At 36.9% G+C, this 27,731-nt stretch overlaps 1 protein-coding gene and 2 non-coding genes across 5 annotated transcripts; all 3 read right to left on the reverse strand.

Moving 5' to 3' along the window:
* Window positions 1-590: 590 nt before the first annotated feature.
* LOC109109438 (AN1-type zinc finger protein 3-like) lies at window positions 591-27,291 on the reverse strand. Of its 3 annotated transcripts, none has more exons than XM_042737481.1 (6): window positions 27,184-27,291; window positions 6,803-6,843; window positions 6,532-6,711; window positions 6,082-6,147; window positions 4,754-4,921; window positions 591-2,046 (listed from the first exon to the last, which is right to left on the reverse strand). In XM_042737481.1, exons 2-6 carry the CDS (start codon window positions 6,828-6,830, stop codon window positions 1,892-1,894), a joined length of 597 nt encoding a protein of 198 aa, XP_042593415.1. In that variant the 5' UTR covers window positions 6,831-6,843; window positions 27,184-27,291; the 3' UTR covers window positions 591-1,891. The 3 variants fall into 3 exon arrangements, with proteins under 3 accessions (XP_042593415.1, XP_018978096.2, XP_042593414.1); XM_019122551.2 differs by lacking the exon at window positions 27,184-27,291 and adding an exon at window positions 14,254-14,610; XM_042737480.1 differs by lacking the exon at window positions 27,184-27,291 and adding an exon at window positions 14,233-14,368.
* Window positions 25,058-25,130, reverse strand: trnav-cac. The gene has a single exon. It is a non-coding gene; the product is annotated as a tRNA-Val (tRNA).
* trnav-aac lies at window positions 25,780-25,852 on the reverse strand. Its single transcript has one exon. It is a non-coding gene; the product is annotated as a tRNA-Val (tRNA).
* Window positions 27,292-27,731: the final 440 nt, after the last annotated feature.

The raw sequence follows: 27,731 nt of genomic DNA on the forward strand, positions 1-27,731 counted from the left end.
ATTCATTATTATAATAATAATAATCTTTATTTTTTATAGCACCTTTCAGTGTTACATCTCAAAGTGCTTTTGCTTTACAAAAGTAAAACAACATTACAAGGACATCCTTAAAAAAAAGATCACTAGTTTTCACAAAAATATTAAGCATTGCAACGGTTTTCAACATTGACGATGATAAATGTTTCTTGAGCAGCAAATCAGCATATTAGAATGATTTCTGAAGATCATGTGACACTGAAGACTGGAGTAATGATGCAGAAAAAAAAAATCAGCTTTGCATCACAGGAATTGCATTTTACATTACATTAAAATAGAAAGTGGTTATTTTAAATTGTAAAAATATTTTACAAGATTACTGTTTTTACTGTATTTTAATCCAATAAATGCAGCTTTGGTGAGCATAAGAAATTTCTTTCCAAAACATAAAAAAAAAAATCTATATTGACCCCAAACTTGGTAGTGTATTAGTATATTTATGAATTCTTCGCATATTTCATTGGACAGGTACATATTTTTGCACAAAATCTGTTTATGTAAATGAAAAACACTCTTAATATAGTAAAAACTAAACAAAAAAAGCATACCACACATCCTCTAATCCAGTTTTATTCTTTTTCAGCAAAAGAGGAAAGGGAAAAAACAGGAAAAACAAGAAAACAAAAAAAGAAAGGCTACAGGATTTTATCTTATCCATATCTTCGTTTTTTGTATGTTTTTTTATGTTAACCTAAAAAGGGCAAAGTAATGCAGCTCTATGCTTAGAGTGAGAGTTAACCAGAAACACAAAGGAGGTTAAATAAGGATTTTTCTTAAGATACACAATATTCATCTCTTTTCTTCAGTTCTGTCCATGTCGACATCTCAACAGAAAACCAGTCAAAGTAATAATAATAATAAAAAGAATTTAAACAAAACAAAAAAGCGCAGGTAAATTGAGACTCCGCCTTCCTCGTTCCCACCAGAGCTGAACGCTTCCCTCCATAATGCAAATGAGGGAGGGAAAGAAAGAAAGAAAGAAAGAGAGAGAATGAATCAAGAGAATATAGAAAGAAAAGTTAGCATGAGCAGGCAGGAAAAAGCACAGGAACTATTGAGAATGATGGAGAGAAAGCAAGAAAAAAGGGCAAAAAAAAGCCACCGAGATCTTCAGCTGCTTTAAAAGAGGCAGAGTGTATAATGCAAGGGCTGATGGGAGTCGTACGAGGTTACAGAGTGTGTTTATTCAGACCTGAACGAACTAGTTCTCAGATGAGCTGTGGGCGGCCCTCTCCCAACCAAACCGAAGGGTACCGTCTGGTTTGGCCTCGGCTCTTGTGCCGAGCGGCGTTTGAAAACACGGCTGTAAGTGCATATGTGAGTGTATGCCAGTGAACTGGCACGGCTCTGACACGGCTCAAGCCCACGAGCCGCAGCAGAGCCTGCCTTTTTTACACTATGTCCTGGGACAGGGTGACTCGTGCGATCCAGGTCGCCCCCCTTCCCTCGGTCGGTGTCTGTCATCGGAGCAGAAGTTCCCAGAGGTCTCGATCGATCGATGTGTTTCCCCTGGAGTCGATCACAGCCTCTGAGATGCTAGAGCAGTTCTCCAAAGTACAGACCGCCAAATTCGTCTGACCTGCGTTTGGGTGTGTGGAGGGACCGATAACAGAAAGTTAAGGCTGTGCGGGTCGCCTGTGTGTGATGAGCACGAGGCAACTGAGAGGGGTCACATGTCAGAGGTCAGAGGTCAAGCAGGGGTGTAGGTCCTCTGAGATGTGTTGGGAGGAAAAAAGATGCCACTAACAGGTGAGTCGTGTGTCCGGTGGATACGTTTGTGTGTGTGTGTGTGTGTGTGTATGTGAGTGAGAGTGTGTGTGTGTGTGTGTGTGTGTGTGTGTGTGCAGGGGGGCGTTCAAGAGCACTCCTCTCCGATGCGCTGGCAGGTTCGGCCCACCTTGCGGTCCAGTTTCACCATCTTCAGCACGGCTTCCTCTCGGCCACGGCCCAGATGGTCAAACATACAGTTGTGTTGCTCCGGCAACCGGTGCAACATGCAGAACACATAACCTGAGAACGAGAGAGAGGGAGAGCGATCAGAATGAGATGAAAGTGTTGTATAATCTGCTCAAGGTTGATTTTAACAGCACGCCACATAACACTCAGTTTAACAGCATGCTTGAGAGCACGTCTTGTTCCCCACACGCGCCGACTCTTTGAGACATCCGGAATGGCTCTGAAAAGTCACTAATTACGTCACCGTTAACCCTGCTGAAGTGTCGGCTTTTTTAAATGAATGCCAGAGAGCTGGTGCAGAGATTATAATGATCTCAGATCATTTCAAAGTAAAAAGAAATGGATTTGAGTGGTGCTTGTCTATGCAGTGTAACACTGGCGTGAGTTGTTAGAACAAGTAAAACGAGACCACCTCCAAGTCTCTATATCCAAAAGCAAGATAGTGATCGGGCCGTCCTTCAGTGCAATTCTATTTAGTGCTTTTTTTTTTTTTTTTTTTTGCATTTTTTCCCCTCTCCAAATCTAATTTTAGTTTTCATTTTAGTGTTCATTTGGTATGAAATTAACTGTGCATTACAAAAAACTTAAATATTTTATATTTTGCAAACAAACAAATAAAAATAAAGTTTAAAAATGTATTAGCAAAAAATTAAAAAAGTAAAATAAAGTTAATTTTTTTAAAATAAAATAAGTATGATATATTAGACTATAAAAGTCACAAATTGAAAACTAACGCAATACAGAAATTGCAAAGTTCAGGCATAACCTTTTATTTATGAAATATATATATATCATTATATGAAATCTGAAATTAATAGTACAAGCAATATATGTGCTAGCAAACACCACTAACTATAGGTAGGCTGAATTCTTGTGTAAAAACTGTGATCTGAGCTCATTTCCAAGTAAATAAAAATCAGCTCTGCACACAGAGGAGGATCCATTCCGTCTTAAGAGCCTCATTAAGAAGAGCGTCTCGTTAAGCAGTTTAATATATTCATTAATACACATGGTGTTTTTAATGAGTCCGAGATGATTAAAAGCTTACAATGTTTCAATTACTGCAGCCACAGAAGAGCTGCATGGCACTGCACACACCAGTGCATCATGTAGTGCTATTCAAGAGCAACATCGCTGAAGCTGCAGCCACGCGGTAGAAAAAATGTGCATATATAGATCGTAGATGAGTTGTCAGCTTTTGAATTGTCTAATGAGAAAGAAAAACAATATGGCGTTGTTTTCACTGACTGCATCCAACCATGAACAAAGCATAATGCGCTACCCGATTCATGAAAGATTCGCTCAAATGAGACAGTTCATATTAATGAATTAGTTGAATCGATTAGCAATAAATCAGTCAAACACTTGAAGGAGTACTTCAGCCAAAAAACCAAAAACTAGCTGAAACATTACTCACTCTCAGGCCATCCAAGATGTAGATTAGTTTGTTTCTTCATGGGAACAGATTTGGAGAAATTAAGCATTCCATCCCTTGCTCACCAATGGATCCTCTGAAGTGAATGGGTGCCGCCAGAATGAGAGTCCAAACAGTTGATAAAAACATCACAATAATCCACACCACTCCAGTCCATCGGATAACATCTTGCGAAGCTAAAACTTTAAACCATTGCTTCTGTCTTCTATACATAATAATGCTTTCTGAACTAGGAGAGGAATATGCACAGTTCAAGCACTATATATAAATTAGCGAAAATAGTCCAAAACACAGTGGATTTTCATGTGGAATTTTTCACTGAATAAATTATGGATTATGGCCTTGTATTTTAGCCAGAAGCAATGGGTTAAAGTAAAAACGCCTTAATGTTAGAATTGTTTCTTACAAAGATGCAGCTTTTCCTTTTACAAGATGTTATCCGATGGACTGGAGTGGTGTGGGTTATTGTGATGTTTTTATCAGCTGTTTGGACTCTCATTCTGACGGCACCCATTCACTGCAGAGGATCCACTGGTGAACAAGTGATGTAATGATAAATGTTCTAATGATGAAACATACTCACCTACATCTTGGATGGCCTAAGGGTGAGTATATTTTTAGCTAATTAAAATTTTTTGGCTAAACATTTCCTTTAAATCTACTCAAGATTACTCACTTACTGGACCGCAGGCTATTATATGTTACTGTACATCCAAACAGATTTTCCTAACCGTAAGAGGAAAATGCGGCAGAGTTTTCTCCGTCAAATATCGGCAGGAGTCCTGTCTGAGATAAATCCCGGCGGGATAATGACTCCGATGCGAGCTGTCACGGGAACAGTCAGATCCATAAGTGTATTAGCAGAGCAGTGGGAATTGTCATTAGACTGATGACTTACAATATCACCTTCAGTTTAACAAAACAAGACAAAAAATAACTAGCACAGCCAGGAGGACTGATGTTAACGGCGCAATTATGTTTAAATGCTCCCTTTATTTCATTACCTACAGTTAGTGTCTAAAATTTAAATGACCGAGGGGGGTTAAATATACTCCTTTAGTTCTGTAGGGATCTAAAAGTTCTCACTGAAATTGCAAACAGTCAGGTGAGGAATGAACAAGCCCGCATGGAATCGGCAGAATCGGAAAGCCCATCATTTACATCATTCTGCACGTCTCAGAACTAGTGATGTGATGCGACAAAACCAGAAAACTTTCGTTTTCATCAACAAAGCTGTCCAGACTTCACGCATGCGAATCGGGAAGCATTACAGCTTTGTCACATCATCTCGCAGACGACACGCTGTAAGATGACGGCCATACTAACCACAGCGACAGGACCCCAGCTCCTGTTGTACGAGCTCCAGTTTGGTTTGGCAGCGATGGCATCGCCGACGGTTCTTCTGCTTGGGAACTCGTGGAGAATCTTCAGAACATGAGGCCTCTCCCACACGAACACGCTTCTCCGGAGACGACTCGCTCTCCGAACCTGAGGCTGAAAACACAAACACGTCCTTTTCAATGCTTTTGCAGTTGCAAGTGCATCGCTGTTTGAGGTTTGAAGGATGTAGGCCTTGCTAGGTGCATGCCAAGTCAGTGTTGCCACTCAGTAAGCAAGACCTTATATGAGTTTACGAACATATAAGTTAATATGAGTTTTTCAGGTCTATTTAACAGTAGCGTTTAAAGGGATAGTTCACACAAAAATGAAAATTCTGCCATGATTTACTCATCCTCCACTTGTTCCAAACCGGTTTGAGTTTCTTTCTTCTGTTGAACACAAAAGAAGACATTTTGGAAAATATTCAGAGCCAAACAGTTGCTGGTAGCCACTGACTTCCATTGTATTTTTTCCCATACTATTGAAGTAAATGGCTACCGCCAGCTGTTTGGTTAACATGTTTTTAATTGTTCTTTTTCCCTCAGCAGAAGAAAGAAAATGATCGAAGTTTTGGAAGATTTTCAAGTGAACTATCACGCTAAACGCTATATAATCTTGACTGTATGAATTAAATACATGATTCCTGTTAAAGCTACAGGAGCTATTCAGTCAAGAGCAGTGAGTCATTCTCTCGTTTTCATTTGTTGTTTGATTAGCATTAACAACACAGACAGCAGACGGTAAATAAGGCTGCTGTCCCTTTAAGATGTAATGCACAGATGTAATATACTGATACACCAAATTTTGACATAACCAACCATGTTGCAAATTCACTAGACAGCAGCATGGTTTGACCAGAGCTTCAACTCTATTGATTTAGCTCCCTCTGACCTTGGTTAGTCGGTGTGAACCAGAGCTTTCAGTGGTTTTACAACTTTAAAACTGTTCTTTCTTGTGGGTGGAGAGGTGGTAAGGAATGTGTAAAGTAATGATGCATCACATTTCTACACTGACTCAAAAAAATTATATTTTGACAACTGGATTTTTAAATTAACTGTATTATGTTCTCTAAAAAAAATAGTAGGACAAATGGTACAACAAAACATTCCAGATGAAGATAACGTTTGTGACACCTGATTACCTTAAAACAGCTGCTTTGAGTCTTTATAACCACATTTGTCTGCTGCTGTACATTTACAACTCAGTGGTATGATGTGCTAGACTATTAAAAGCTGTCAGACACACACATACACAAGAGCGGTGGTGCAGTGTACCTGAGTCGCAGGGTCGTTTTGTAGGAGTGGATAGCGTGCCGCGAGCTGTGTCTGTACTGGAGACTTCTGGGAGAGAAAGAATGATAGAAGATTTAAATTTATGCATTTGGCAAACGCATTTATCCGAAGCGACGTACATTGCATTTATCAGTTCATGCACTCCCCGGAAATCAAACCCATGACCTTGGCGTTGCTATTCAGGAGCGTTTTACCCATCGTTTGAGAACCCACTAGTCTACATCTCTAAGGTTTCAGACTTTTTGGTTGTCCTCATATTTTGGCATTTGACATTCCCAAAAGTTAATAAACAAACACGATATAATACGCCCGTGGATCTTTTTCATCTGCAGTATCTCTATGACTGCTGTGTGATATTAAAATGATTAGAGCCCATCTGAGACCAGATGCAATGAGAGATGAAATATCATCTCCTTTATTAGAAGACCTCACCGTCCTGTGGAGGAAGAGGCGTGGCTTCTGTCGAGGGCTCTTCAGAGCTGGCTGGCTTGGAGGACAGGGTTTGGCTACTGCTGCTGCTCGTCTCGTTACAGAAGACTGCTGATTGGCTATTGCTTGAGCTGGGGGCGGGCTCTGGAGTGCAGTCCTCGTCTGGCGGTTTCTTCTGTATGTCTGATGGAGAGAACAGAGCGTGAGAGTCTCTCAGACACACTGATTCAAGTATAACCGTAATTATATAGACCGTGTGATGAAAGTATCTTACCAGCAAAACATTTGGAGCAAAGGTTCATGGTTTTGCTGGACCTGGAAAGAGAAAAGACGACAAATGAAATATTCTTTTTAATATCTGTATAGAGAAAAAGTAGACCTCTTTATGAAATGACCATTATAACACCAAAATATTAGTAGTTGAATCCAATACTAATGATATTTCATTAGTTTGTGATTACTGGATAAATATGTGTATAAGTGATTTGTTTTCAGAAATACTGATTCTGAACCAATTCATTTGACTCACAGAAGAGACCTCAAAGTCTGGAAAGAACAATAAGCTCACACAACAAAACACTATGGCTTGCGATCAAGTTTTACTCTACACAAGAGCAATCCCTATTTAATGAGATATTTTAGTGGGGACATTTGAAAAACAAATCTGAATTGTTTGCAGTGTGAACAAAGCCTCAGACGCCTCTTCAGTGGAGAGCTCTTCACTGTTCTTTACCTGCAGGCTGAGGGTGGTGACATATCAAACACTTTATTTACACACACGCAAACAGTTATTGCACTTCCTGCATGCGCCTCAAAAGTCTCTCACAAAATGACACAGGTTAGCAATGAAAACAACATCAACAGACCTTCTTCAGCACAATCAAGAGCAATCATAATCAGTGCCCAATCAAGGAGGCGGAAGGAAGCATGCGGAGAGAGCAGGGCATTGTGGGTAGGAATAATGCATATTAAGAAGATGAGCATGAAGAGCACATCACTACAAGAATACACTGAAGGGGTATCCATGTGTGTATGAGCAATAAAAATGTGTTATCGACAGTGGTGGTTATATGATGGTTGTCCTTAAAATAAGCTGAAATGGTTAAATCTGTCGATATGTTTCGATCAAATCCAAAATGTAACGAACATAAGAATCAGTGAACGAGTTCATTTTGAGCAGTTATTTGGATTCGAGAAGCAACACTCCATACTTGCGACTTTCATTACCCTTGCAATGTTTACCAAGGATTTGCTGGCTAATAATCTAAAAAGAAGGCGAATATCAGTAATTAAAGCTATATAATGACAGCTAGTAGTAACAAAAACGATACTTGCTACTATATTATGTAGCTATTGAGCAAATGATTGAAACTTAGTAAATTTAATTAAAATGTAAATGATTGCATGAAAAACAAAAAACAATGGCAAGAAGGCTTAAAAAAATAACATTATTGTAAAAATGACAAAAATTACATTAGCAATGCATTCAACTTCAGTTGAATAAAACAACAAAATACACACAAAAAAGACTGTGCGGCCAAACTTTTAGATATTTTCAGGAAATGCGACAATGTGTGTGTGTATGTGCGCGCATGGTTTTCCTCGGTCACATGACTCCAAGCCAATCAAGCTGGCCTCTCTCCGGATTAATCTGACATCTCCTGTTAAATGTCACCTGCAATTACAGCTTATGAAAAGAGGCAACAGCCCAATCAAGACTCCAGTGCGCACACACCTCAGCCCACCTTCTGAAGAGTTACTGTGTGTGCGGCATATTCATCAAATCACATCAGACCATTAATCAAGCCATTTTACTAAATAACCACAATAACACTGAATCTAATTCAGAGACGTGATTGATGCCGCACTTCCTACAGAAGGAACCCACCCGCCAATAATTGGCTCTAACTACATACTAAACAAAACAACATTAACATTTTAATGTTGTAAGTTTTAATTAATTAAAATAAGTTTTTTTAAAAACAGCAAATGTGTATCTTCAAAAGACGATGTGATATCTGCTAACACTCTAAGCAAAGTCTCAAACGCTTTTAAAAAGCAACTCAAATTCAGGAGTCTTTTTGACTGATTGATCGGGATAGTTCACCCAAAACTAAAAATTGTCATTTATCCTCAAACTGTTCTAAAAAGTATACATCTGTTGAACAGAATGTTGGTAACCAAACAGTTGCTGGTAGCCACTTACTTCTATCCACCTTATTTCTCAACAGGGAAGTAAGCCGTTTTCTGTAAATGCATGAGACTTCCAGTTCATTAGCCGCTGTAGGGAAATAACAACAACAACGTGCAGTAAACGCAAAAGCTGTTTGCACTACAAACCAGTTTGTTATATCATACCACTTTGCAAAATGAGCTGTATTGTACAGCTAAAAATAGCTGGAAGCAGGTGACCCCGGAAACCAGACACATTAAATTTACAAATGGCTGCGCTCGCTCTTCAGGAAAAGTAAGGTGGATAGTATGGGTGAGATACTATGGAAATCAATGGCTAACAGCAACTGTTCAGTTACTAACATACTTCAAAATATCTTCTGTGTTCTAAAGAAGAAAGAAACTCATACAGGTTTGGAAGAACATAAGGGTGAGTAAATTACAATTTTTATTTTTGAGTGAACTACTCTTTTAAAATAACTAGCTTTATCTATTTATTTGTATTATTTCATTAGACAGTCTTTTCTCATCACATTCAGCATATGTTTGATAGGGCACGCATCCATTTTATTGGTCATTATTGGATGTTATCAACTTAAAACCCTAAATATTAAAATGATTAATATGTGTAGTCTCTATGTGTATGAGATCAACATCTACAGCGCCTCAGCAAGCAACAGGAATGCTGCATGTTTTGAAAAGTAGCTGCTGTTCAAGGCCTGATATAACTGCACTTACCTTGAACATAAAATTAAAGTAACGATGAAATGGTGAAGGCTTTCTTTAGCAATAATGAGAGTATTCTGTGGGAATCACAGGGGACGGCGCATGCAAACACAACAGATGATCTCACTCTCCACACTCATTCCCTGCCCGCACCCGCTCCCAAAAGATAATGCATGCTTGAAAATGAGAAGACCGACGTGCTAACAGGTGTTAAAATGGAAGATGCCAGATGGAAGTTTGGAAATGGGATGAAAAATGAAACGCCACGCTGCCCTTCACACTTCAGCCACTCTGAAGTGCGGCGCCCTCTATCTTCACACAGAGAAATGTCTATGGAACAGTACAGATTTTGCTCTAACTTTCATACCAGACATTTTTGTTACGAATCATTTGATCATCTGGTTTGCGTCCATATAGTTCTAAACAAAAAACTTAAATATGATCAAGGGAAATTACATATTTAATTCACTAGATCATCCATAAATAAACATTATTTTATTTAATCAATTTTTCAGCAAAATAGCTATAATTTGGCATATAATGTTACCATGACATAACATTAGCTTAAATGGATAGTTAACCCAAAAATGTCAATTCTGTTATCACAAACCAAATTAAAAAAAGAATGTTACCAAATAGTTAATGGTCTCTATTGACTTCCATTATATTTTTTCCATCATATAGAAGTTAATGGGGTGCATCATTGGTTAAACACATTTTTCAAAATATCTTCTTATATGTTCAAAAGAAGAAAGAAGCTCAAATAGGGTTTGGAACAACTTGAGGGTGAGTAAATTATGACGTAACAGTCATTTTTTTTTTTGGTGTGTGAACTACCCGTTTAATAAAAGATTTGAATTGACGTTTTGAATCAATGCAGCAACCGGTTTTGTTTCTTAACTATTGTCTTTACTTTAGTGCATTTCAGATAACATGCACTAAAGATGGGCTGAGTTTACTCACGTGACTTACCATCAGATACTTCATAGCCGTTGGGTTAATCTTGACAAGTTAGTGAGGATGTGCTGTTGTTTTAGAATTCGAGTAGGTGTGCACATTTTTTTCTAGACACTGGTTATCAAAACAGAGCTGCATTTGCTTGTCATTCAACACTAGTTGGGCAAGTCTACACAAGGTTGAGGGAAGAACCACTCACGTTTTGAGACCTCTTTTACACATGCAACAGGTTAGCCGAAACCTTTCCCTGAAGTATCGGTTTACTAGGTTTTATGTTTTGCCCAATCAAAATAACTAGCTTACAAAAGCTGCTCTGTTTAATGCATGCCAGGGATAACAAATATAGGCTTCATATATACTTCAGATTTTGATGAAAAACAAGATCACTGACATTAGTGACATCAGATGCCATTAGTATTTTAACTGAACTATAATTTAGTCCACATTAGACCACTCAAACTAAAGCTAAAACCAGATATAAACAGGAAAATGTTCATATTGGTGCAGCCAATACCAAGTACCAAGAGAAATACCAAGAGGAAATTTATAAGATAATTATTAATATTACAGAGGCTGTGGGTCTTCGTTTGACCATCTGAGTAAAATTATCCATCTGGAAATTTAGAAAACAGAGACAAAACCCTTCACTGTTTATAAGGTTGGGTGATTAACTTTTCAATGCATTTAAAATTCAAACATGAATTTGGTCTAGAATGGCTTAAATTATTTTTAACAACAATTCCGACCCAACAGGTTTTATAACCATTTGTACTCTAGTAATAATGCCGAAATACAGTTTTAAAAGTTGCAGCTTTATATTAAACAATCACTAGAATGCTGTTTAATCATTGTCATTTACATGCACATACACCAAAAACCGTAAAACAACAACTACCAGCAGATAGCTTTTGCACAGTAAACAAAGCAGAAAGCAATGACACAAACAAAGGTGCAGCTTTAACTGAATGAAAAATGAGTCAAACTTCACAAATCATGATTCACTCACCCTCATGTCATTCCCAAACTGTATGATTTCTTTTTCATTGAACACAAAAGGAAAACTGCCGAATAACGCAAATATTGACATCTTGGCCTCTTTATCACACAAAACTATTGTATGTCTTTAGTCAAGTGGACTTTTACCATTCCTAAAATTGTGGTTTCTTTGGAGCTTGCCGTTATTTTAAGATAAAAACCACAGTGAAAGGAAAACAGCGACTTTCATGTCATGCAAAAATACTGATTGTGAGTAAATGATGACAGAAGATTCAGTCAGACTAACTTGCAACAGTTAAATCATATGCAACTAATTGTTAAACACTAAAAAATCCACCATGACAATTTGTTAATGGTAAAACTTTAAACATCTGATATACAAGCAAAGAGAACCATGCATTGTCAATTATTACAAGGCTGATTCAACATACACCTTTTAGGAGATTTACTGTATAATTTCATATATCTCTGCACAAAGCAAACCAGTCAGTCTATTAAAGTCAGAGTCTGAATGGGAAAAACAGTCAAGGATTCAGAATAGAGATGGGCTGTGGTTTAAATCTGCAGGATGCACAGCCATCAAAAGCCAGATATGATGTGCTATATTACCGTCCAGGTTCAAATCTCATGTGCATCTTCAATGACAGCAACTGTGTCACTCGAATAAAGAGTCCAAAATAAACCACTGCTACAATCTATTTGAGTCTTTCAGTCACACAAACATGACACATTTAAAGAACAGAGCTGAAAATGACTACAGTGACCAAAATGATGACGAAGAGACCAATCTGTAGATTATTCATCATGTGTCATCATAAAATGCACACACCTCTGTACACTCACACATACACACCTTGAAGTAAACCTTGACTTCAGTCCAGAAAATGATTCTGAACAAATGACAATGACAGCACTCGACTGGGTCATTAATATATTACTGCTATTACTTCTTTTCACTCAAATTTCATCTTAACAGAACCTAAAATTAATGCATTTCAGATTTCTGTGAAAAGTAAGATTTCCAGTAAAACAGTTTATGCAATGGTAAACACTGAATTAATTTTATTCTCACATGAGCTGGACTGAAACATGACATTGCATTTTGCCATTTTTCGCCACTAGCAGCACCAAAGAGAAACACACACACACACACAAAAAATGACTGTCTTCAAACAGGTAGTCCCACCCCAAACTCACAACATCGGTTCAGTGAAGCTTGCACTGTTGGACTGGATGGACCACAATGGTGTTCTAATTGGTTTTTGAATGACAAGTTGATAAGTGTGTCCGATTTACCATTGATTAGTCTATTTTGAAAATATGTATGTAGAATTGGTATGCATTTCTATCACATTCAGTTCCCTAAATGCCTATTCGTGAAACCCTGACCTAACAAATCAAGGACTACATCAACAGATCTACAATCTAATTTACACAAAACAGCAGGTTGAGGCTATTTTATAATAGCTTAGTCACGGGTAAAGTGAGAGGGCTTTTATGTGATTAAATTACCTGATACTCGAGACATGAAACATGTAATTACTGGTGTACCATCAGCATTTGATCCAACCATCACTATATCATCTAATTTTTTTAATGACAGCAAATTGATGAATGACTAATAATAGGCTGCTGAATGATCACCTGTCAGAGGTCTGTCTTGGTCTTGCCCAAATCTGATGCATTTGTTTGGAGCACAGACAGCAAGAAGTGTCAAATGACTGCACCTGTGAGCCTGACATGTGTTCGAAGAGGAGCCATGATTGATGTGTCACTCAAGAAAAAGTCAATCTGTCATTAGCCTTTCATGGCTGTGTCTCAAAACCCAGGGAGGTGTCTAACTAGACAGCATTTCAAGCCATTGGAGGTGTGTATCAAATGTTCAATATGCTGTCTAGATAGGCCATCAAATAGGTTTTGACATACAGCACTTAAGTGTTTATCTCGATGCCAAAACCTGATGTAAGCACCTAGAAAATTCAAAAATTTTGTATAGGACAAGAGTTTTAATAATGGGGCAAAAGGGGTATATATATATATAAACATTAATTTTTCATAGCATAAATTGGATCTTTTACGCATAAAAATACATAGTTGCCTTTTTAATTCTAGCATGGGGGTCCCTTAAATAACGATGACCATATTCGGGGTCTGTAGCATCTAAAAGTTTGAAACACCTTGGTCAAGGAAGCCTACACACAATCTTTTAATAGACACAGCACAATGTCACCTGTGGTGCCCTAAAAAGTGGTTTAGGTAGACAGCTTACTGGGTTCTGAAATACAATCCAAAAATTATGCCACCTTTAATGCTCAAAATGTTGTCTAGGTAGACAGCACACTAGAATTTGAAACCAGCCAAAAATGATGCACCCTACAATGCTGGCTTTGAATGTATTGAAAATAACATAAAACGACGTCCACTTTGATGCCAAAAAATACTGCAAACGCCTATGATGCTAAAAACGTCAAGTTCACTACGTGTTTTCAATACAAAACAATCATTTTACAGTCTATAATGCCAAAACGCTGTCTAGATAAGGTTTTCAAACACAGCCATTGACTGTGATAGAGGGCAGTGAGATGTGAGGGATCTGTCAGTCCTTCTCACAAGGCTCGTTAAAAACCACCAAATCGCCCAAAAGCTGCTTTTGATAAGCTTAGATTTTTAAATGTAATGTGTGTTTGTTGGGTGTATGTGTTCGAGGGGAAACAGCAGCTGTGGATGTGAAAAACAGGAGTGGTTGTTCCCCACCCCCATCCACCGGCCTACAACAATGAACAACAAACACACCACATTTCATTCACATTTAACGCCTTTTCCGCATCAAATTCGGCGTACAGGTACACTCACGTGTAAAATGAATCGTCTTACCCCCAAAATCCACAAGGGCAGCGGGGAGGAATGCTAGGCGGCTTGCTGCGCTCGCTTCCTGTGTCCCCCATGGTGGCGATGTGAAGGCGGCAGGTTTCTGCAGGAAACACCGGGGATCCGCTCGCGGCCTAGTGCTTGTGCGGGAATTCCTCGGCTCGACGTCTAATCGAAAATGCTTTACAACGAAATCCCCGAACTGAAACCGTAGCGTAAGAAGTGAAGGACGCGGACACGAGCGGCCGTTACTATGAATTCGACGTAATTTAGACAAAAATCAAGAAATTAACGGCCGCGTACAGTCCGACGGACCGCACCGGGAGTCGAGGCCGATCAGCTGGCGAGTGGAAGATACCAACTTCCGAATAGGGTTTTGTTAATCATGAGTAAAATCCATTTAAATACTGATATTCCAGTTTTACTCATATTTACAGAAGATACTGTTGTTAAAAGGTGAAATACATAACACGATGTTTAAATGTTGGTCTACATACATTAACATCACGTGTTAATAACGCTTTAGCGAACCACTGTTCCCCCAAAAGAAAGTGGAACATCCCAAGCTGTATTCCTTGTTTGTAAAGGGGATTTGTGCTTTAAAGCTGTTTAAGTACAAGACCTGCTACAGACCCCTATATAAGATGAACCGCTCGCGATGGCCTTGACTACAACACATATTGAAACAAAACACAAAAATGACATTGAAAGTATGAAGTAACAGTACAAATACATGACATTGCACATTGACAACGCACTGGCTCAAGGCCATACGGTAATGTCTTCTCTCTCTCTTTCTCTATTGGAAGGGGGATTCCATTGATTGAATTGTATACACAAAAATGTTAACTGATATTATATTTGGGCCTTTTCAGAAGTTGTTGTGTTGAAAATATTCTGGGTACAACTATTTTTGTCTACACACTAGAATTAAAACTAGAAAAGGAAAGTGCATTCATCTGTTGTTGGTTCACCTGAATGTCTCGAATAAGTTTTGAGTTTGAATGTTTTATTTGCTTAATAGACTCTGAATACTTACAGATTTAATCAAGTTGTAAGGGACAGATAGATGATAGATAGATAGATAGATAGATAGATAGATAGATAGATAGATAGATAGATAGATAGATAGATAGATAGATAGATAGATATTAGTATAATACTCTATCAAAAGTGTACACTTTATACACATAAATACTATATTATAGCAGAAACTGGAGATAGTTGATAGCTGTTACACTTTTTGATCCAGTGAATATTTCTTAATAATTTTTTTTGTATTTTTTTGTGACAACACGTAAGAGCACACACACACACACATATACACACACACACACACATATATATTAAAACAGCATATCATTACATCAAATCATTGTGGAAAACAGAATTTTTAATCAGTAGTTTTAATAGTATAATTATAACATATAAACATAGATTTTTGCCCCAATTGCAGTAAGAGCATAATTCATTAAACGGCCAAAAATATAAAAAGTAACTTATCAAATATCAAATCATGTCTACTAGAAATTGTAATTCATAATTATAATAACAAAATTACACCATATAAAGCATGTTACTGTATTACAGTAGGGTAAACGTACCTATTAAGCTCACCGAAATCTACTTTGAGACATTTTCAGAGCACAAGATATTGGTTTCAGCACAAAAAGTTATGTTAAAATAAAAGATTAATCTCTCACACAAAAATATTTAATTTTATTTTAAAGGACAAAAGCATTTCAATTAAGATATACATCATTATTAGGTTGTTTGTGCTTAAAACATGTTTGTACCCTTTAAGCACACCCCTGTTACCATTAAGCTCACATCATGTTTTATTAAAAATTCTTGTTTATTTTAAACAACCTTTTTAAAGATTAATTTATTTATTTTTTTGAATGTACAAAGTCAATCACAAAAAAGGAAAAAAAAATCAAGCAACAAGGCATTCAATTTGATCAGTTATATATTCAGAAAGAAGTGTCATTTAAGCACATTGCATCATAGACTAGTCCATGTTTCAAAAATCAAATAAAACAAACCAATAAAACATTTAATTCACGGGGATTAACACAGACACTAGCCTCATTATGAAGCCTCTTATTAAATGGATGTCAACTTATCTAAAGTCTCTTAAGGCTGGAATACACTACAAGATTTTAGCCCCGATTTTCCACAGATTTACAGTCTGGAGAAGTTCACAGTAGTTGCCAAAGGTCAGAGCCAGTCTGCAGATTTGAGTTGACTGAATCTACAGAAAATCGATTAACTTTGTTAAAAATACATGTACGTTATTTTAATACATTTCATGTAATATTTATTAAAATGACAAGATTTTGCAAAATAAATAATCTAGGTCATGTATTAAATTCATACATTTTTTATTATGAACAACTATTATTAAAAATATCTATGAAATTATACTTTTTCTTATTGATGTCACACTGAAGCTGTGTGATTTTCATAGTAGTGCACCCTTTAAGCTCACCTTAAAATAATATTAAATCTTTAAAAAAAAAAAAAAAAAACAAAAACAGCAGTTTAAAACCACAGATCAGCAATAATCTGTCAATTTATAATATTTTGGATGTAAACGTACTAGTCAGTAATGCCTGTGAAGTAATATATTAGCGTAGCACACAATCTTATACAGCTAGTCAGCTAACTGTGTTCTGTAACATCTGCACTATGTTGCTTAAACTATCTTTTGGATCTAACTGTAATTATTTCCCACATCCAAGTTCCTGGTTATAATCTACAAAAGTCTAAACATTAACCTCTTAATTTTACAATAAGTAGTGAAACTTACCCAAAATAAAGGGTTAAATATCGAAAAAAAAAAAATTGCACATTTAAAGGGTTAGTTCACCCAAAAATGAAAATTGTCATTAAAGGGGGGGTGAAATGCTCATTCTCACTCAATCTCCTGTTAATCTTGAGTACCTATAGAGTAGTACTGCATCCTTCATATCTCCAAACAGTCTTTAGTTTTATTATATTTATAAGAGGAAGATAGTCTGTACCGATTTTTTCGGAAAAACATGAGCGGCTGGAGGCGTGACATGTGGGCGGAGCTAAAGAATCACATGCGCTTTTACAACATTTGTGTGTGTTTACTCGTGGTTTATGAGGACATGAATTGATTTATGGATTATTGTATGTGACTTATCAGTACACACGCGTAACCGTTTTGCACATCAGACTAATATTTTCATAGAAAAACTATGGAATAGTAGCGCATTTCAATGAAGAAGCGCGCTTTGTGATTTATTATTAAATAATTCATTTATTTTTCATTGACATTTTTTCACACGCATTGTGTATTGTTGTTTGGAGTGGTTTAACAATAAACAAACAGAAGCCTACACTAAACAAATGTATTTAAATATACACACACCATACATCGCATGTTGTTTACTTGATGTGCTTACGCGCCAATAGCTAAGTTAACAACACAGAGATATTTGAAGCAGTTTTACTCACCGCCTGCGGTTCCAACACACGATCGTGACCCTTTTTCGTTGGGACTGCATCATCCTTAAGAAATAAATCCGGCGTCAAACTGGGACTTGTTTGTAAAACAAGCATCTTCGAAATGCAGGGAACAAACAAAAACACTTGCACAACTTCGTTGATGCTCTGTAAAAATAAACTCCATCCACTGGCCCCTTAATATCGTTTTTTTGGTAATCTGTGCAGGGTTGTCTTGGCCTGGCAACCAAAACACACTTTTTTGGTGACATTTCGCTCTCCCCTCGCTCTGGTGAGTGAATGTATCTGCTCTGGTCTACGGGCGCGCGCGCACGCTGATTTATTATTAAATAATTCATTTATTTTTCATTGACATTGACAAAAATCTAACGTCACACAGACCCATACTCGAAAAAAAACTTTCCGAAACTTGTGACAAACCAGAAGGAGTATTTTTGGAACAAAAATACTCCTTCAAACGTACAACTTAATTTTTGAAACTTTGTCCATGTTTAGCATGGGAATCCAACTCTTTAACAGTGTAAAAAACTCAGTATGCATGAAATAGCATTTCACCCCCCCTTTAATGACTCACCCTCATGTCGTTCCAAACCCGTAAGACCTCCGTTCATCTTCGGAACACAGTTTAAGATATTTTAGATTTAGTCCGAGAGCTTTCTGTCTCTCCCTTGAGAATGTATGTACGGTATACTGTCCACGTCCAGAAAGGTAAAAAAAACATTATCAAAGTAGTCCATGTAGAATCAGAGGGTCCGTTAGAATTTGTTGAAACATCGAAAATACATTTTGGTCAAAAAAAAAACAAAAATTACGACTTTATTCAGCATTTTCTTCGGGTCTGTTGTGAGCGCATTCACAAAACACTGCAGTGACGCCGCTGACGTACGACGCTGCTGACGTGTTTTCTTTGTTATTGGGCGCACCAGAAAACACGTCAGCAGCGCCGTACGTCAACAGTCACAGCGGTCGCCTTCACAACAGACCCGGGAAGAGAAGACAATCCTGAATAAAGTCGTAATTTTTGTTATTTTTGGACCAAAATGCATTTTCAATGCTTCAACAAATTCTAACAGACCCTCTGATGTCACATGGACTACTTTGATAATGTTTTTATTACCTTTCTGGACGTGGACAGTATACCGTACACACATTTTCAATGGAGGGACAGAAAGCTCTCGGACTAAATATAAAATATCTTAAACTGTGTTCCGAAGATGAACGGAGGTCTTACGGGTTTGGAACGACATGAGGGTGAGTCATTAATGACATAATTTTAATATTTGGGTGAACTAACCCTTTAAGGAGCTACTCTTTTGGTGAAAGTTTTCATACAGCTTTCAAAATAGCCACCAGACAGTGTGAACACATGGAGACTCGTATCTCAGTGTGAACATGCAATTTTATTTTTGATTTGAGGTTGTATGTGGTATGAAGTAAATAAATTGGTTATGGAATTGTATTATTGTATTGCATTATTTTTTCTTTTTATAATCTGAGCTCAAATATGAAAGTGTTTACCCTATTCAGTATTACATTGATATGTTGCAAATATTCAGGGTATGAATCTGAATTTTGTTTACAGAATGTGTAAATCAAATGCAGTCACTGTATCATGACCTACCAAACATTAAAGCAAATGATCCTTTCTTTATCATGTGATAGCTCAACATGAGCGGAGGGTGGAACGACTCCCTTTTAAAGCAGCATCTCCCTCATCACTGGCTAAATCCAGCCTGAGGCCTCCAGGTCTCCTGAGACGCTCCACACAACTTCAAAGACAATTTTCCCCTCATTTCTACACACAGAATTTAGGAATTAATGAGAAAATGTTTCAAAGATGACAGAGCTATAATGTAGCTTGAGCGCATCAAGAGTGTCACAGATTTGCTTTCTTTCACAATGTTTCATTCACTCGAGTCGCACACAAACACCGAACAGTCACTCAGGAAAATAACCATCAGATTGATCTGCATATTCATGATGGTTTACAAGAGTTCACGTCAACTTTTCAACTTTTTGCAGAGTTAGAAATCCCCCTTTACTCTCTGTGTTGTTTCCCGCCTGAAGAGAGACTACAAAGACGACACTCTCAAAGGAGGTTTGATTATTTAATGGGGAAAATCAGAAGGTGCGATGCAGCGGGACCTTGTAGATGCATTGATGTGCAAAAAAAAAAAAAAATAAATAAAAAAAAGACAGAAGCTCAAGGTGCCTGGAAGAGGGGGAAAAACAACTGTGATGATTTTGCAGTGAATTTATGAACACGGATGAACTTTCATGCTTTTCAAAAACACGGCAACAAGGCATTTAAGTAAAATATACTCAGATTTAACTTTCATATCAAGGTAGGTACATTCAAAATATGGAGATGCACCGATTGCAATTTCCAAAGTGATCTGCCGATTCAGATTTTTTTTTCTAAGAACTATAATTGACAGCATATACAAATAAAAATCGACTTTTCTTCAACGCAAAGTTTTATTTTCATAAAAAAAAAAAAAAAGTAAAAAGTCAGTAATGAAAAATAAGAACAAATAAAAAAATTGCAAACAGCACAAATAAATGCAATAGAATAAAGAGAGCTATGAAACTAAGTTTTTCAGGTTTATGTCATTTTTTATTCAGGTAAGAAATACTACAGAAATTAAAGTAATCAAATGTAAATTTTTATCAAATTTAATTTCTTCATTGTAAAAATTAAATACAAATTAATGCTTACCATTAAAGTTATAAAACGTATTCAGTCAAGAGCAGAAAGTGATTTTCTTTGTCTTTTGTTCTTTGATTAACATGATAGAGATCACCAGGAATACTGGACAGCGGTCCCTTTAAGAGTTTATCCACGAACCCAATATACTGTTCCACAACATGCGTTCTCTTTCTCAACTATTTAACATTCCAAAACTGACTGTGTTTAACTGAACACTCGCCAAGACAGGCATTTTGACATAATTTTGTATGTATTTGAACGTTTTAGCGCAGTTAGCCACTCATTTGGGTATTTGTGGCTCACAAGCTGTTTGAGACTGAGTGTGGCTTGTGCGCTCCACTAATATAGATCAGTGGTGGTCAGAGCGTGTCTAGAGCATTTGAAATGAGGGGGCCAGTCTGCATGATGTAGCCTATGTTATAATACATTGTGTATACACTGACTAAACAAAGAGTGACAGCTTTGTAGTGGTTATGAGCATTCTTAGCAAACTTTCTAGTCTATAATCCGTTTAAAATGTAGAACTTTGTTTTTCCACCACACACATGTTGCAAAGTTTCGGGAATGACGTCTGCATATTTATGCAGGATTCGCTATCGAAGTAGCAGTGATTGACATAGTGATAACAATAGCAATAGACGGGACAAAATATGTGGAAATGTGCATTAAGACACTCTCACTAATATCAGAAGCACTCTCGATTATTTCTGGAACCTGCTTGATACGCTTTTATTGCAAAACTACAAAAACAAGAAAATACAAATGCACTAAATAAAATAATTGAATTAATGCATATTTAAAATTTAAGCACTTAACTAAAATAAGGCTATTAATAAAATAAAAACTAGATAAGGCTGACTATAATCAGCTTGCTTCCATTTCGTGAGATTAGTATACTCCTCACCTGAATTAGAAAAAAAAGGTCTTATAGTCTTCATTGATGCGAAGACAACGTTTGAGCGTGTACACGCAATATCTGAGCGAGAGCAGAGACCATTCATAAAAGAACAATGTATATTTATAAAAGCACACAGCCAGTTTTGTGAGAGTGAAGGAAATCTGCTTGCGAGTGGAGAGATTCGTGCTCGTGCATTACACAGATCACGTAACATTATGTGCGCTTGATATTTGTCATATATATCACTATAGAAACTGCCTAAAATTAAGTATGAATCAGTTGATTCTGATCCCTGGCCGATCGATCAGTGCATCTCTAATTCAAAAGCTTATTTTAAGCGCTACATTGAAATACTACATATGCTATATGTACGCTACATACAGTATCTGAGGAAAAATGCACTGCAGGTTGGCACTCCTAGCGTGCAGGCGTGAATTAGCAGAAGGCGAACAATCGTTTCACGTTCGGTGTGAAAGCACCGTCTGTAGGCGATTCGCCTGGCTTTTTCACATCGCGCTCAGTGTGGAAAGGCCTAAAAGAACATTTTTCCACTATAAAGAACATCTCATGGAATGAAAAGATCCCACAATCTTAAAAATAAAAGTTCTTTATTTGCATAGAAGATTCCATGAAGAACCTTTAATATCCATGCAATCTTTTCATTGCACAAAAGGTTCTTTATAATGGAAAAGGCACCTGGTATTAAGATGTGTTTTCGATCTGATCACAGGTGGATAACGCTAAATAAAGATGGTTATTTTAAGAAGTGTTCACTGAAAGGTTCTTTGAGGAACCAAAATGGTTTTTCTATGGGATCACTGCAAAAAAATAAAAAAATAAAAAAATTCACCTATATTTTTAAAAGTGCATGGATTCTAAAGGTTCTTCATGGAACCATCAATATCAATAAAGAACCTTTATTTTTTTAAGTGTCACTTTTTAAGAACAAACATTCAAACCTTCATTACCTTGCTATGATTCAGACTTATCTAGAAAAGAAAGTTTGACTTTAAATGTTGGCTTGACCAGGCAATCGTCTCAGTAGGGTGATAAAATGTGCCATTTTCCCAGGACACGTCCTGGCCAGGATTTCTATATTGCCTAAAATATCCACATTTTGGCTTTGTTTGTGCTGCGCAGACCAATTGTTGTATGACAAAGTAGCTACCGTGAGAGCTCTAGAGAGCAGATGGCTTCTTGTGCTTTTGAATCGCTCTCACGGTACTTTGATGTCATACACCGATTGGTATGCTCAGTGCTGCTTCAAGTCGAACACTAATATGTACACGTATTTGCATCGCTTTGACCGTTCTCTGTAGATCCCACCTTCTCACGTACCACGATTGGTCGATTACGTACAATGTTTGCATGTTATTGGTCAAACGATCATTACCTTCATTAAGTATGAAAACAGGAAACAAAAACAAAAACCTGGATATTTTAGGCAATATAGAAACCCTGGCCACTTTCATAGAAGTGGACTGATGGACAGACAGACAGACAGACAGACAGACAGATAGATAGATAGATAGATAGATAGATAGATAGATAGATAGATAGAGGACAGACAGACAGACAGGTAGGTAGATAGATAGAAAATGTGGCACGTGGTGCTCTAGAAACTCAGCATGTCAATACAGCTGCTTGATTCATGAGGGCCAATTTCAGAAGAGGGATGTTTAAGATACAAACAGCCATGGATTTCATGGGAAATCTTTATGTGTGCATGTCTCTCCATAAACGAGTGCTTCTCTTATCCTTTAATTCCTTCCCAAGAAAGAGTGAGGGCTTTATTGACAAGTGTTTCAGTGTTTATAGTGCTGTGGATAGGATAACAGAAAGTATCCTTCTTATAAGAAACACTAATCTGGTTATAACTGGATTGGACTCTTGTTGCAGTAATGTAATGTCTACAGTAATGTGTTATGGGGTTGTGGTGTGGGGTGTTCAACAAAATGCCCCTCTTACTATGTTAATCATAACTTAACTAGACTAAATGTGCAAAGTGGTTTTTCCAATAAATAAAGAACCACTTTTTTTATAAGAGAATAAAGGCCTGTTCACAACAAGAAAGATAACTATAACTATGTGAGTGTCCACACCAAAGAACAATATCAGTTCTGTTTATTAGAAGCATGAACAACAGTTTTGTCACCTGCCGCTTGAGCCCTTTATAGTCTCTTTTACTGCATTTATCTGATCAAAAATATAGTAAAAACAATAATATGGTGAAGTAATTTAAAATTGTTTTAAATTTGAATATATATTAAAATGTAATTTATTCCTGTGATGCAAAGCTGACTTTTCAGCATCATCAAAAATAAATAAATAGGCTAAATAAAATAAAATACAAATAAATTGAACAGCTTTGTTTAGTTCACCGTTTTCTCTGAACACTCCAATCACAGTGACTAAAGAAGGCACAACCCAATAGCAGATTAAAGAAAATACATGTTTTCTCCTGTGGCATGCTTGCCATCAAATTTATTACATGCAGTGGTTTAAAAGAAATGAAAATTTGCTGAAAATGTACTCACCCTCAGGCCATCCCAGATGTAAATGAGTTTGTTTCTTCACAGGAGCAAATTTGGAGAAATTTAGCATTTTCACTTGAGAAAGTGATATTATGGACTTGAATTTAGCCAGAAGCAACGGTTTGGTGTTAAAATGCCTTAATGATGGATTAGCTTCTTACAAATTTCACAAGATATTAATTGATGGACTGGAGTCATGTGTGGATTATTGTGATGTTTTTATCAGCTGTTTGGACTCTCATTCTGACGGCACCCATTCACTGCAGAGGATCCATTGCTGAGCAAGCGATGTAGTGCTAAATTTCTCCAAATCTGTTCTGATGAAGAAACAAACTCCTCTACATCTTGGATGGCCTGAGGGTGAGTAAATATTGAGTAAATTTTCATTTTTGGGTGAACTACTCCTGTAATGTATCAAACGTTCACTGCTTGGCCCCTTAATGTGATATATTGGGTTTTGTTGGCACACTGAGCTGTGGCACAGCATACCAGCGGCGCGACCCAGCTAGTGTCAGGGCGGGCCGATCTACCATCGCTCGATCCACTGATCAAAGCACTGCTAAACTGCCAGAAACTACAGAAGGCAAACAAGTCTGCTGCAGCAGCCACGGAGACCGTTTCTCTACGCGTGCAAATAAAGAAAGGAAAAAAAAAAAATGGAGGTGGACAGAACATGTCCACGTCTGCTTACGTGAATTTGACTGTGGCCGACGGCTCATGAAGAGCCAAAGCAAGAGTCTTATTAGAGCTTCTGCAGGGCATGGGAAGAGGAAGAAGGAAGATCAAAGGGCAAACCGAGAAAAACCTTCAGCAAATACAATGGAAGGAAAGAGAGAGATGTTAAAACAGGAGGAGTGAAGGGATTATAATGAGACAGATTGCAGTGAGAGTGCGAGCTAGAGGTTAGGAGAAGGTTAGGAGAGGTTATGTCTTAGAAAGATCAACACTGTGTAAGAACCAGACTGCTGATGAGTGCAAGACTACCCAACATTACTGATTCTATTACGCCATCTTGTGGAGGATTAGTTGAGTTTTACCATCAATATAAACAGAGGTTTTTTAATTTAGTGCACAGGCCTTTGAAAATCAAAATGTTTTTTTCAAGACTATAGCATAAATGATAAAGGACAGAACAATTCAGGGATGTAAAACAAACTGATGGTTGCAAAATGATGTTTCCGCCCGGTTTCGAACCGGGGACCTTTCGCGTGTGAGGCGAACGTGATAACCACTACACTACGGAAACCTACATGTAAGGCACATGGTAATATTGCAAAATAAACCTATCTGGATGTATACCGAGATTTGATAACAACATTAGGCTGTTTTATTAAGAAAACTTAAATTTCTTAATTTTTGTTATATTAGTAATAACTAGTTTTTGAGGCTACTATACATTTGAAGCTTGCACCTGTACTCACAACTGTGGTAAATGTTTTGAGAATGAGAGTCATTTAGATCTTTTCGCCAAGGACCATTTGCTCCCATCACTTCTCACAAGGCTTTTCTCTGTTGAAACATGTTTAAAAATACTCATGTGTTTGTCTCAGATTTGTAAAAATAATTATTTCATAAGAGTGAGTCAAAAATTAAGGTAGTGACACTTTTTTTAAATAGATAAATTCAAAGTATAATAGGCTATTTAATGGAAAAATAAGCATTTTCAGTATTATGAAGTTAGAGACAAACTTTGTGGGGGCTAATGCTAATTTAGTACCACATGCTAGCATCTACTCTTATTATCTTTCTACCACAGCAGTGTGCTAGTATGCTGTTCTGAATTCAACATAAGTCTTTAAGATAAATTTTATACAGCTCATATATGTATACATTAATAAGCTTGTGTTAAACTAATAATAAAAATAGTAAAATAATAAAAAATTATAACAATAATGTGTTTCCGCCCGGTTTCGAACCGGGGACCTTTCGCGTGTTAGGCGAACGTGATAACCACTACACTACGGAAACCTCCATGTCATGAACACGCAACCATGACACAGTAATGGTTTAACTGGAAACCAGTCATATTCATTATGAAGTATAAAAAATATACATGTACATTAAACTAAAAATATGTTGTTGCATTCAATGTTTTTTAAACTGGTTTCGACCTCCATGTTACGAGAAAGAAACCATGGTGTAATAATGATGTAACTGGAAACCAGTCAAAGTCATAATGTGGCTATTGCAGTTGTTCCAGAGAACATAAGATAAAAAAGCCTTTTTTTCTCTGAGAAATTTATCAAAATTAGATTTAAATAATTCAGGTGAAAACAGAAACAATCACCCGCCAAAGGGCTCAGAAAAAAATAACTTAATTCAAACAAGTTTTCATTCCCCATTGACAGTGTAAATTCTTGTTTTCAGCATAAGATCAGATAATTTTATTCAGTTTCTCAGAAAACAAGACTTCATGTCTTGAATTTGCATCAAAATGTGTTTATATGTGAATGTAAATGTATCTTGCTTTAATGGTGTCACAATATTATGTTTCTCGGTGCATGCAATATTTACCAGGATTTAGATTAAGCCAGGATTAGAATTTATTTAGGACATATATGTAGGTTTTTTTTTATGTGCCTTAAAAAAAGGGGAAAAAAACATGACTGATATTTTACGGTATGTCAGTGCAAGCTGCTTTCAGTTAAGACAGCTCTCAACATGCATTTTAGTCTGGGACTAGGTTTAAGCCTCGCCTGTGAAACCAGTCATAAGAGTTTCTGCTCCGATTTAAGACTTATGAAGCATTCACTTGTAGAAGGGCGAATTAAGACTTTTTAAACCTTTAAAGAAACCCTGCAAATGTTTCATTAGACGTCAAATTCCAATACTTTTAAAAGCATATAAAAGTAGGCCTAAACAGATAACGCTACGTCCGTAAAATCAAACACGGAATTTAAACGATATATAAAATAATTTCTTCAACCTCTCAGATCTGTGTCAACAAATAAACCTGGAGTTTTATCTAATTCTCCATTATTTAGCTAAGAGTAACGTGTTAGCAAATAAGGCCCGCGAACTTCGCGAAGCGCGCGCTCGAGCCGACTAACGTTAGTTCACACACAGCACAAACTCGATCTCACATTTAAGTTATTTGTTATAGAACACGGGTTTCAGTATTTCATATGTTAAATGTGTATGAACATGACCGTATTTAGCACTCAGAACGGTTGTCGGTGTCTTGTTGCTGTGTGAACCGATCTTGAATTTCGAAGTTTTCGTCTAATTTTGTCGACAAAAACCACGTTTATCCTTAAACGTGAACATAAATGTTTAGTGTGGGTTATATTATCCTTTACCTTGAGTATTTTTGTTTGTTGTTTTTGAGGATGAGGACACGTCACAGCCTCTCCACCTTAACGTCGGCCTGACGTGACGTGTTTTCGTTCGCAAATGAATCATTTAAGTTCCGTATTGAGCGAATCTTTTAAACGAACGAATCGGATTTGAATGCGTTACAAATACATTTGTTATACAAATGTAATGGTAAAACAGTTTATTTTATTTTTTATTTGTTTATTTATCTTTAAACAAAATATTTTTTTCAAATCTGAAAAAAATATTACATGTTTTATGTTTTGTATCGTATTTTATAACTTACGTCAGGCTTTTATGGCGTAAATCACCTCAGATTTATTCAGAGGCCCAAACTGAGCAAAATTGTGCAATTTGGTGGCAGTTTAGTTATTTACAATAGTTTGATCAAATTCTGTTCGTTTGTATTATATTTTCTATTTTAATAACAGTATAACAGAATACTTTCATAAAATGTATAGAAACATATCAGTCGAATAATGTCTTAGTAATATTATATTTAAAATGCTTACTTTCATGAACAAAGTTCAGT

Source organism: Cyprinus carpio, chromosome B13, assembly GCF_018340385.1.
Source record: "Cyprinus carpio isolate SPL01 chromosome B13, ASM1834038v1, whole genome shotgun sequence".
NCBI classification, from domain to species: domain Eukaryota; kingdom Metazoa; phylum Chordata; class Actinopteri; order Cypriniformes; family Cyprinidae; genus Cyprinus; species Cyprinus carpio.

What these genes read in the sequence shown, in the direction of transcription:
- LOC109109438 (XM_019122551.2), bottom strand. Translation starts at nt 14,324, where the DNA reads ATGGGGGACACAGGAAGCGAGCGCAGCAAGCCGCCTAGCATTCCTCCC. An exon ending in TTGCTCCAAATGTTTTGCTG is followed by an intron (nt 6,712 to 6,802) that starts GTAAGATACTTT and finishes TCTCTCCATCAG; the next exon opens with ACATACAGAAGAAACCGCCA. An exon ending in AAAACGACCCTGCGACTCAG is followed by an intron (nt 4,922 to 6,081) that starts GTACACTGCACC and finishes TTGTGTTTTCAG; the next exon opens with CCTCAGGTTCGGAGAGCGAG.